Below are 11,631 nucleotides of genomic sequence, written 5' to 3' on the forward strand. Positions count from 1 at the left end.
AGTCGGCAACACCAAATCCCGCCTTTTCCCCGAGGAAACAGATGTCCCACAAGGATCGGTTATCGCCGATACCCTATTCCTCGTGGCGATAAACGGAGTCTTCCGTCAACTACCGAAAAACATATATGTGTTCGTTTACGCCGACGACATCCCCTAATAAAAATTGTATGGTTAATTTCCTTAACGACGTGTTCTGGGTATCATCCAAACCATTTGTGGAATAGTTCAATGATTTGGGTTATCGTTCGTTTATGGTTATTTTTTATTAGGGTCCTCATCATCACCACCGGACCCACGCCAGTACGTATAAGGATAAGAGCCCAAGCGGCAGTCTCCACCGGTGCCAGGCTTTAAATTATCAACCTCTAAAAGCATCAGGTGCCATGTCTGCCCTTCTCGACGACCAGTCCATACCGTTGAAGAAGACCGTCCGAGTACTGGGAGTTCTCGTTAACCGATTCCTCAACTTGGAACAGCATTTCAGTGCAGTAAAAAAAAAATTGCCGCAGCCGAGACTCATCATCCGGACCATTTCCCGACAGAATAGATCGAACATCCGTTTTCACGTGGCGAGTGCAATTATCGACAGTCGCCTTCTATACGAGTTGGAGATGACCTGCATCGCAACGGATAAGCTTTTAGCTACGTTAGCACCAGTCTACAACACCTACGCCTGATTGTCTCTGGCCTGCTGCCATTCACGCCCGCTGACGCTGCATGCATCGACGCAGGCATCCTGCGTTTCCACTTCCGTATAACCGCAGCTATCGCAACCAAAGCCGCTGCTTTCATCTCGAAGACATCCGGAAATCAAGGGATCTTCCTCCTCGGCGAGGGGAACAGACTCCTTTGCACGGCTGCCAACGAAGATTCCCCCCCCCCCCGTGGCTAGGGTGAGGGCTAGGGTCTACTGGCATGGAGACAAATGCTGGCAAACACCATTGCCGAAAATCGAAAGCTTGATTAAGGACAGATTCAAAGCCGGAGACCAACCAGCTGCAGCTTACCTCCACAATGTTCTGTCTTCTCTGCTGAAGCTGGTGCCATCTTCATCGCTGCTTCAACGCTCTCCGACCGACCGATCCTGGTCCTCACAGATTCGCACAGCGTCATACAAGCCCTGACATCCGAGGCCCTGACTCATCCCTGGATACAGGCGACGATAAAGTCCGCGCCACCAAACACGGTATTCTGCTGGGTTCCGGTGCACTGCGGAATACCAGGCAACTGAAGCTGACTTTCTGGCTGAGACAGGACCATCTGCCCCTCGCTATACCAACGAAGTACAATTACACGATGTCAAGCGCTGGATTGTGAGCAAAGTACTGGAAGCTTGGGACGCGAAGTGGGCCCAAAACCGCTCCCTTTTCATCCGACGGATTAAAGGGACAACAAGTAAATGGACAGGACCGGTCACACCAAAATCTCGCAAAATCCAGCTTTCCATGCTCGGTAATGGTGGCTTGCTTGTATGAATAAATGTATCCTTAACTGTGCTATCTGGAGGTTCGGATTTTGACCCCTCCCTTTCCCTCTCCCAGGAACAGAAGAAAATGAAATAACATACGCCCTCCAGGTAGTGTCGAAAATCACAGTGAAGGATAAATTTATTCATACAAATAAGCCGCCATTACCGAGCATGGAAAGCTGGATTGGGTTCTTTAATTTTGAAAAATATATCGGTTTTTATATATCATCTGAAAGAGCTTCGTTTTCTGAGCACAGCGATATTTTTTTCAACCCCACGCACTTTCATCTCGATTTTTAAATCATGATTTAAAGCAAAATAATAACTTCACTGTTTGACACTAAACTGACAAACTGACAGCTCGCTCCCATACAAAGTGACACCGAGGGGCGCTAATTAGGTGATTTTTGCAATGTAATCGTACTTATTTAAAATAGTTCCAGTGTGCCAAAATTGATGAAATTTTGGGTTTGGGTTCAATTTTTAATGCAGATTACGAATATGCATTTACCTCAATACCAAGCTCAATACCCTTAAAGAACCCAATTTCGGTGGAACGCCGTTCCACAGGACTTGCGTCGGTTGTTGAACTCCAGCCTCAATCGAGCACATTCTATGCGTATGCCCTCAGTATCAGAACCTGCGGAAATTCCACGAGCTTCCAAATAGCATACGTGACATGCTGGGTGATGATCCCTCCACACTGGCAGCAGTAATGCGCTGTTTAAAGGATGTTGCATTGTATTTTAAAGTTTAGTCTTTTTTAATTCCTTTCGGCTGTTGTTCAGCTGTCAAAAATACCCTTCAGTGATGTTTTTACTGGCTGCACTGGAATGTTATATGCCACCTTTTTCACTAGTCTGGCCGCTGTGAACATCAAATCCAGGTCAGAAGTTACAACAAGAGTCATAGTTCTTCTGTGGGATACCAGAAACTGAGCTATTGTTCGTTAGATATTCCGAAATTATTCACTGCTAGAGACTCGGCTAGAGACCCTCGTAGAGACCCATGTGAAATTGGCATTCCAAATGGTAAGTACACTATTTTCATTGTTATTGTTATTGGATTTTCAGATTCTTTTTTAAATCAGATTATAAAATCTGCCAGGACGACATCACGCCAGTTTTCGGTATCGACCTTATAAAATTCCTGTCGGAGAAGGATCAACCCTACTACATAATAACGAAAAGCCTCGGAAAATGGAAAATTCAGCTTTGATCGGGAGAAGGACAAATACCAGCTGCCCGTAGAATCCGTCACCAGTTGCTACTTTCTACAAATGGAAAACAATACCAAGCTTGCCTTGCCGGTGTCTGGATTGTGTGTTCCTCGTATCAACAATCATTTACCGGGATGTCTATCTGTGTCTCTCCGCGAATTTCGTAACATAACGCTTAATTAGTTGTAAAGTAAATGAATAATGATAAATAGTAAACTTCAAATTATATATCATTTAGAATGTAAAATGAAAAAAGATGATAGGGGAAATTGATGTAATGTTGGGCTAAATGCCCCTAATTTGGGCCCATACATAAATTCAGCAATCGACTAAATTTTCAATAGCGACCAAAAATATCCATTAGTACCATCCCAATGACGCGTTCATCTAGATAAAATGGATAAATAGCAGATTTTTAGCGATGGGACCAATCTTAGATCCATACCTGGATCCATAGGCCAACATTCGAGCCATTTCCCCTATTACAGCAAAGATGCGTGTTTTTAATTTCAAAATTTTGTTTTTCCTATTCAAAATGTTACTTATCGTATTAACTATATCACATTTTCAAACCAAAACTTTGTTTTTAATTGAAAAGACACCGGACTGCCGTGCTTTTAGGTACAATTATTTTGAAAGTTTTGAAAACCAACCGCTTTCTATCAAAAAGAACCAATGCAAACTTTTAATGCTACCAATGGTTTTATTAATTTTAGCAACGATTTTCCTTTAGCATGAACATGTGCAATAATTTCTCCGTGTGCGTTACAAACGTTTCGCAAACATTAAAAAAAAATACATTAACCTGGCAGCACTGCCTCTTCCAAGTTCACTTTTCCGAAGGAGAAACGTCAAAACAAGTCAAAATTTAATCGGGACGGGAGAGACACAGAGCAGCGCATCATCAGCTAGCGAAAAAAAAAGGATTACGATTCCCAGACGGAACACCGGAATCAGCTAGCAAATAGTTTGCAATTCTAGGCAGAAAATCTACCGAGAGCGCGAAATCCTTGTTAAAAAGGTGTATCAACAAGTTCAGCGAATAGTGCCAAGCGAAAGGAAATCATAAATTAGGTTTGTTTGTTTTCAATCGATTTTTACCATCCCTCTCCTGCCCCGATAAAAGCGAAGGTAGGTACCTAATTATTAGCCAAATTTGACATAGAAAACAAGTAATAATTTGTGTGTTTTCAGCTGCACCGCGTTCCAATGAGTAAAATGACGAAAAACAAACTTAATCTAACGTTGCCTCCGGGCTCGGTGGATGTCACGGCCAGCCAGCAGACGACTCCAACGCCTTCATTCAAGACCCCCTCCGGTACGGAGTATGTCATCGGCAAGCACAACCTGTTGGGAAAGGCCAAGAACAGTATCGATGCGCTGACGGAAACGCTGGAGGAGCTGGAAATCGACGAGAACGCCCGGAAGCGGATAAAGGTATTCCTCAGCCAGAAGGAGAAGATCGGCGAGCTGAGCGATGAGGACCTGGAAAAGCTGGGCGAGCTGGGTTCCGGCAACGGGGGAGTGGTGATGAAGGTGCGACACATTCCGACGCAGTTGATCATGGCCCGAAAGTTGATCCACCTGGAGGTGAAGCCGGCCATCAAGAAGCAAATCATCCGGGAGCTGAAGGTGCTGCATGATTGCAACTTTCCACATATCGTCGGTTTCTACGGGGCGTTCTACAGCGACGGAGAAATTAGCATTTGCATGGAGTACATGGATGGGGGCTCGTTGGATTTGATCCTGAAACGGGCGGGTCGCATTCCGGAACCGATCCTGGCCAAGATCACGTGTGCCGTGCTGAAGGGACTGAGCTACCTGCGGGATAAGCACGCCATCATGCACCGGGACGTGAAGCCGAGCAACATTCTGGTGAACAGCAGCGGGGAGATAAAGATCTGTGATTTCGGCGTATCGGGACAGCTGATCGATTCGATGGCGAACTCGTTCGTGGGCACCCGGAGCTATATGTCGGTGAGTTTGGGATGTTATATGTTGTTGGGGGTTTTGAGGTTGTTGGGTGCATTGATAGGCTAGTTTGTAAAAGGTGGCGGGTTTGAGGCTCGGTTGGGTCATAGAATTTTGCCGGTTGGAAAATATGTCGACTACCGTGAGCCAGCTCGACCGATCATATTTTATTAAGTTCGCAATATGGTTAAATTTGTGTTGCTAGCAAACATTTAATGGTCAAGTGAATTCAGCAACGCTTGAGACAGTTCTCGATGAACATTTCAAATGGTCCTATCTGCTTTGATCGATTCTCTTAATCGACTTTCTCTTTTGATAACCACGCCTACGCAAATGCATTTGGTGCTAATTTTGCCACACAGTTTGATAGCAGCAGTTCCTATATTGTGCTTGGAACGTTGAACACAGCAGGGAATGCTTTTGAAGTTGAGTTATTAATGGAAGAGAAAGTCGATGAAGGGAACCGTTCAATGCAGATAGGACCTTTTGAAATATTTATTATTATTATTGACCACTTTGTCCAGCAGTTTTGGCGTGACTTTCTACCAGCTATTTCACAAAACTTGACCAACTAATTTCTATTTTGTTATGAAACGCACAAATGTTGGCTACTTTTCTCGTGGTTCTAAAAGAAAAAATCTCAAAATAATGTGGCGTCGCGTAACCTCACTTTTTACCTGTTCAACAACTTTGAAAACGTTATTTAGGGTCATGTTTACATTCAAATCAGTTTCAAAAGGCATAGGCATCTTCTAGTTTCACTGATTTGTATCCATTGAAACCAATATTCTTTTGTTTGTTTACGTTTTGAGAGTTGTTGAACAGGTTGATTGAGGTTAGGGCGACGCCACTGGTTGCTTTACACGTATTCCAGGATAAACCAGATCATAAAAGAGGATATACCTAACAATAACACTGAAGGAAGAATAGAAACACCACACAACAATGGATCATAAAGTTCAAAATGTTATACAACACAATATTCAAAGCATTAGACCAAGCGACACAAGAGAGGAATTATACACCTATCTGGTTTCAAACAACATACACATAGCATTACTGCAGGAAATATGGCTGAAGGAAAAAGAAGAGATCAAAATTAAGGGCTAAAAAATGATTTCTAGGAGGAGAACAAAGGGGTACGGAGGGGTTGTCATACTCATAAGTGAAGACTTGAACTGTCTGGAAGTAGACATTCCGGAATTCAAAGCATTGGAGGCAGTAGCCATAACAATAGTAAGAGGCTTCGACCCGATTACACCCTAATAACATTTGTATGGTTATTTTGCTTAACGACGTGTTTGGGATATCATCCAAACCATTCGTGGAATATTTCAACAATTTGTGTTATCATTCATATATGGTATTTGTTTATTAGGGTATATACGCACCCCTAAACAACAATGAGGTCTTAGAGGAACTAAAAATTTTGTTCTCGTGGATAGACACTTCAACCGATGAAGTTCTAATAGCTGGAGATTTCAACGCACATGCTCGCAAGTGGAGTCCCAATTTTTCCGAGTGTACGAGAGGAAGGCTACTAGATGACGATTGAAGATTCAAAGACAGTACTGCTATATGATGGCCAGCCTACAATCATCCCATCCCGGAACAAAAAGAATCGGCGGTTGATCTGACACCTGCGTCGACAGGAATCGCAGAAAAAAAAATTCGTGGGAAATAGTCCAAGAGGAATTTGGGAGTATCCACCTAAAAATACGAATCCATATTGGAAGTGAGATTCCAGTCGCTACAGGAACATTCGTGAAGGTTAATCAGCAAAAAGTCATCGATCTAATAAACTCCATTAGACCACAATTCATCTACGACCCGCAAGCTTCGAGGAGGCGGTTGAAAGCTCCAGCTACGTAGTAAATGATAAAAAAGCAACTATCTTAAGAAATGGTGGAACCCACAAATTGCCCAACTATACGACGAAAAACGAGCAGCTTTAAGGCACTACACCAAAAATAAAACTAAAACAAATTTCATCGAACTACAAAGAAGAAGGGCAATTTAAAAAAAATAGACTAGAATACACCGACCAAACACCTTTGGAACATCGTTAAAGGGATCTATACAACACTCTCAGGAACCAGCAGGAAAAAGATGACTATGACGCAACAAGAAGGGGAGGACTTCATGGAAATGTTCTTCGGAAACAGGTTGAATGTGGTAGCTTCCACGCTAGGCCAAACCACGAAAAAACTGGAAGGATACGAAAAGGCCCTCAAGAGTTAGCAAAAGCACTGAAGACCCAAAGAACATATTCCGCGCCAGGTTAAGACAAGATTTCATATTCTATCCTAAACAAATTGGACATAGGAATACAAATCAGAATATTCGAAATGCTAAATAGGGTTTTCGTTACCGAAAACATCCCAGAGAGATGGAGAACTGCAATAATAAAACCGATTCCAAAACCAGGATATGACCCATCACTACCGAATTCAAAAAGGTCAATCGCTCTGATGGATGTTATCATTAAGCTTATAAACTCGGTTATTAAGGATAGGATAATGGCAATAACGGAAATCAACAACACAATCCCAGCTAACTCCTTTGGTTTCCGAAAAAAACAGTACGTGCATAAATTTCCTGGTCAACTCTATAACGGATGCCAAAAATCAAGGTCAAGTAACTTTTCTGGATGTATCGCGAGCATTTGATTGCGTCAATACCAACAAACTACTACAAATTACCATGAAACAGAAGATTCCAGCGAAAATTGTATCGTGGCTACATTGCTATCTCAGCGAAAGAAGATTATTACCCCATACCGAGGAAAGTGAAGACGGTCAGAGAGGGACTACCGCAAGAGTGTCCTTTATCACCGGTCCTCTTTAACTTACACACCGTCAACCTGCACGACTCAGCCGAAGAAGGATGTGTTCTGGTTCAGTTCGCGGATGACTTTGCGGTGGTAGTGTTCGGCCAATCTCTGGAACTGACTGCGGAAAAAATGAATAGGACCCTTGGAAGACTCACCGATAAACTGGAGGACCTGAATCTGACCATAAACCCAAGTAAATGTGCCGTTATGCCCTTCACCCGAAAGGATACAGAGCATATCCGCATCAAAATTAAAAACACCAGCATAGAACAAACCAATGTGCATAAGTATCTTGGTTATTTTCTCGACCGAGAACTAAGACACCGGAAACACATAGAACACGTACGGGAACAGGCTGCTAAAAAACTTCCATTGATCAAGATGGAAAAATAGTCATTCTCATCCAGAAACTATCATCAAGGTTGGAAACGCCCTAATTAGAAGCAGACTTGAATACGGAGCCACAGTGTACGGTAGTGCAGCAGAAACTAACAATGCAGAATTCTTATATACGAGTAGCAATGAATTACCTAAAGTCAACGCCAGTCCATGTAATGCTGTCAGAAACAGGGAGCATACCAGTGCAAACCAGAATCGAGTGACTAGCAAAAAAGGGAAGTAATTAGAAGCGTATACTATCAAAACTCGATAGCGACGTTCATCAGAAACACAACAAGCAAAGAGGAGTCGAATGGAACCTTCATCAGTTTCATAGCCGACAAACACATCGACGTTTTGGAGCAACTTCATGCGAAGGACAACAATCATTTGGAATACACCAAAGAGTGCAGCAGTTAGGATAGCAGTGCGGTTTTAGATCAAATTGTAAACAAACTCGGTCGCTGTCCCATACAAAAATCCAACATGGCTGAATCATGAATTTGACACATTAGAACACCTATATGTAGTCACCTTGGTTAGCACCATGTGGCAGAGTGACTTACCTCCTGGACGTTGACCTGATTCGAGGAAAGAGAGTTCGAAATATGTTTTCTGTGGTTAAACAACAGACAAGCAGACGTAACTCTTTAAAAAAGTTTTTCTTGGAAACTTAGTATCTCAACACATAGGACCTAAGTAACGACATCTCTTGGGCTTCTCGTGGAAACAAACTTGCTCGCTAACTCGCAAACAATATTGCATAAAAGTTCTATAGAATGTACAGAAACGTCAGATTGATCCGATGCCAGCGATGCGGCGAGTAGTTTGCGGAACTGATAATATTCAAATCAACCGTTAAATGCGGGAACGAAGATACACAATGAATTGTTACGAATTGGTTAAACTTTAAACGATTTAATGCGAACTATATTCGTGTTATTGCCCAAACAATCACACATTTCGTTCGAAATGCAATCAAAATCACATCTAATTCAACAAACAATCACTATTCTATTGATAATCGCATGGTAAATGTTTTCCTATAAAACCAATCAACACCGAGCGGCCAACAATTGAAACCTCGCATAGAAAAACAAAACTCCACTTCCATTGATAAGCACTATGACTGACACAAATCGGCTATTCTGATTATCCCGCATCGGTTATCGGTTCATGTGCCTAAATGTTAACACCACAATGTAAACAAACGTCGCTGCCATTCCGATGACCACCCCCGACAACAGTATGGTCATACCAGTCCCCATCGAAGCCAATTGTCGTCGGACGCACGTTCCGTCTTTGAATTCATAATCATCGTAGTAGCAATAGTTTGTAAACAAAGGCGAAGAATAGACGAAGCTAATGTTGTTCGACGTTAGTTTGGCGTTTATTCGGTCTCTTTCATGCTCAGTCATTACGTTGTTCTGCAAGTGCGCTTCCTTCAGGCGCGGAGCGACTCGGAGCAAGGCCGTTACGTTGATCGTAGTAAAAGCGTTGTGTTGCAGGCCTAAATATTCCAACGACGGTAAACTGACATTGGTGAACTCGGCGAATTCCACATGGCAGTAGTAACAATCCAGATGGATTAGGGTTCGCGGGAGGTCAGTCCAGGGGATCGATGTGAAAGGATTAAATTGAAGATAGAGATACTTAAGTTTAGTCAACGGGGCGACCGCAGAGCCTGGGATGGTCGAAATTTGATTGAGGTCCAGATGCAGTACTTCCAAGTTCACCAGCCTGTTGATGAACGCGATGTCCTTCAAGTTGTTACTTTCCAAATCTAGATAACTGATTTGATAGTTTCGTCCGGCTTCAGTTGTCACTGAGGATAATTTGTTTGCGGCAAAATTTCCCAGCTGTAATTCCATCGGCAGAGTTAGACTTTGCATGTTGGTGTTGGCCATTTCGATGCGCGACGGTCGATGCATCGCTTCGTAAAGGGCTTCGTCGAAGATGGTAACGTTGGAAGTGATCTGTTTCTCGGAACGGGACGTGATCCGATAGTGATCGTATCCAGTGGGGAAAGCGATCGGTTCACCACCGAGGTAGAATATAAAATCGATTATGCACGTGCTCTTTTCGGGATATGGGAGGCATTCGTACTGCGTGGCGGATGTGGCCGCTAGTAGAACCGATAACCTAGTTGGAGAATTGGGATGATTCGTTGGTTAAAATTGAATTGAGAATTAGGACTTACCAAATCAGCGTCTGTACCATCAGCATTTTGGTGTTTCCCGTCTCGCTGCTTGCGTTCGAATGAGTAAAATGATGTTCGCTCGCTCGGGTGATAAGAACAAGTGAGATTACGCTGCTGTAGAGTATAGTTTGTCAGGAGCGAAACAGATGCCAATGGTGACGTTGTGATCATACGAATATGTATAATCTCTTTACTGCGAAAGCATCAAGTTCATAGAAAGTGATAACGTGATAACCTTATTTCCCATTCCAGCCGGAACGCCTGCAAGGAACTCACTACTCGGTTCAGTCGGACATCTGGTCCCTCGGACTGTCGTTGGTCGAAATGGCCATCGGAATGTACCCGATCCCGCCACCGGATGCCAAAATGTTGGACTACATCTTCCAGGAAAAGGGAGACGACAGCTCGCCCGGCCAGAACATCATCGAACCGAAACCGATGGCCATCTTCGAGCTGCTCGACTACATCGTCAACGAACCGCCTCCGAAGCTGGAACACAACTCCTTCACCGATCGCTTCAAGGACTTTGTCGACAAGTGCTTGAAGAAGAATCCCGAGGAGCGGGCCGATCTGAAAACGTTGATCGTAAGCTATCTCCCCATCCTTACGAACGAGAGTTGACATTGATTCATATTATCTTTTCAATTCAAACAGAATCACGACTGGATTAAGAATATCGAACAGGAGGACGTGGACATTGCCGGCTGGGTGTGCAAAACGATGGATCTGCTTCCTTCCACGCCGAAGCGGAACGCATCGCCGAACTAAGGTGCAAATATTTGATTAACTGAACATAACTCAGCACTCAGCAAAAACATAAATGCTTTGTAAAGGTCTTTATTCTCGACGTAAATTTGAGCGCATAGCGTAGGCTAGGTTTGAGAATAGTTCCATAGGAACAACCCAGCATCGCCCCATTTCCGCCAGCAGTAGCAAACGTTTTTAAAGTGGGTTTGCAACGCAAATCGGTTCGAGAATGGTTTCCCGTTTAGTTTTGTTTACGAATAGTTTTAAGTTTTATTACTTTTGTACAGTGTAGTAGCCGTTTTATGTTGCTTCAAAATCTATATCGAATGCCTGTGTGGTTTTTTTTTCTCTTATGTGTCTTACTGGCGATGTATTTTTTCTTCGAAATGCAAATGAAAAAAAATAATATAGAGTGTCATTCAAAACACGAAAACATACGATACACTTACCGATAAATGTCATTAGAGTATATTATTAAGCATCTCTAAATACTAAACCTATATTCGTGTACGTGCAATCGAGAGCAAGAGATAGATAAAGTCAGCACGGAAAGAAATGCATTCCCCCTACTCTTATGCTAGGTATGAACCTTTAGTACGAAAGATTAAATGAATGCATTGCATGACAGGAGATTATTATACAATTACCTACACCTATTGAGAAAGGAAAAAAAAGAAAAGCAAATGCATCCTTCTACTATTCTGCACTGTATTGAATACAAGTGATTGCAGGCGTCGCTGGCAACACTGCTAACAAAATAGGCATGATTCAAATGTTCGTGCAACGCAAATGTATTAAAGTCTTTTAAATTCGAA

The 11,631-nt window shown here is 42.9% G+C and overlaps 2 protein-coding genes across 2 annotated transcripts; one reads left to right on the top strand and one right to left on the bottom strand.

Moving 5' to 3' along the window:
• The first annotated feature begins 3,556 nt into the window (after positions 1–3,556).
• Dsor1 (mitogen-activated protein kinase kinase 1) lies at positions 3,557–11,631 on the top strand. Its single transcript, XM_065227368.1, has 4 exons — positions 3,557–3,818; positions 3,882–4,664; positions 10,322–10,654; positions 10,724–11,631. The coding sequence occupies exons 2-4, from the start codon at positions 3,897–3,899 to the stop codon at positions 10,835–10,837; spliced, it is 1,215 nt and encodes a 404-aa protein (XP_065083440.1). The 5' UTR covers positions 3,557–3,818; positions 3,882–3,896; the 3' UTR covers positions 10,838–11,631.
• On the bottom strand, positions 8,817–10,152 carry LOC135705602 (uncharacterized). Its single transcript, XM_065227373.1, has 2 exons — positions 10,070–10,152; positions 8,817–10,011 (listed from the first exon to the last, which is right to left on the bottom strand). Exons 1-2 carry the CDS (start codon positions 10,093–10,095, stop codon positions 9,036–9,038), a joined length of 1,002 nt encoding a protein of 333 aa, XP_065083445.1. The 5' UTR covers positions 10,096–10,152; the 3' UTR covers positions 8,817–9,035.

This window comes from Ochlerotatus camptorhynchus, unplaced genomic scaffold (assembly GCF_037179485.1).
Source record: "Ochlerotatus camptorhynchus isolate MF236.1 unplaced genomic scaffold, CSIRO-AGI_Acam_v1.1 ptg000270l, whole genome shotgun sequence".
NCBI classification, from domain to species: Eukaryota; Metazoa; Arthropoda; class Insecta; order Diptera; family Culicidae; genus Ochlerotatus; species Ochlerotatus camptorhynchus.

Bases quoted from the DNA above. Each gene is read 5' to 3' on its own strand.
- Dsor1 (XM_065227368.1), top strand. From the start codon at position 3,897: ATGAGTAAAATGACGAAAAACAAACTTAATCTAACGTTGCCTCCGGGC. The intron at 4,665-10,321 runs GTGAGTTTGGGA...TTCCCATTCCAG, and splicing joins GCACCCGGAGCTATATGTCG to CCGGAACGCCTGCAAGGAAC. The intron at 10,655-10,723 runs GTAAGCTATCTC...CAATTCAAACAG, and splicing joins CCGATCTGAAAACGTTGATC to AATCACGACTGGATTAAGAA.
- LOC135705602 (XM_065227373.1), bottom strand. From the start codon at position 10,095: ATGCTGATGGTACAGACGCTGATTTG. The intron at 10,012-10,069 runs GTAAGTCCTAAT...TTCTCCAACTAG, and splicing joins ATGGTACAGACGCTGATTTG to GTTATCGGTTCTACTAGCGG.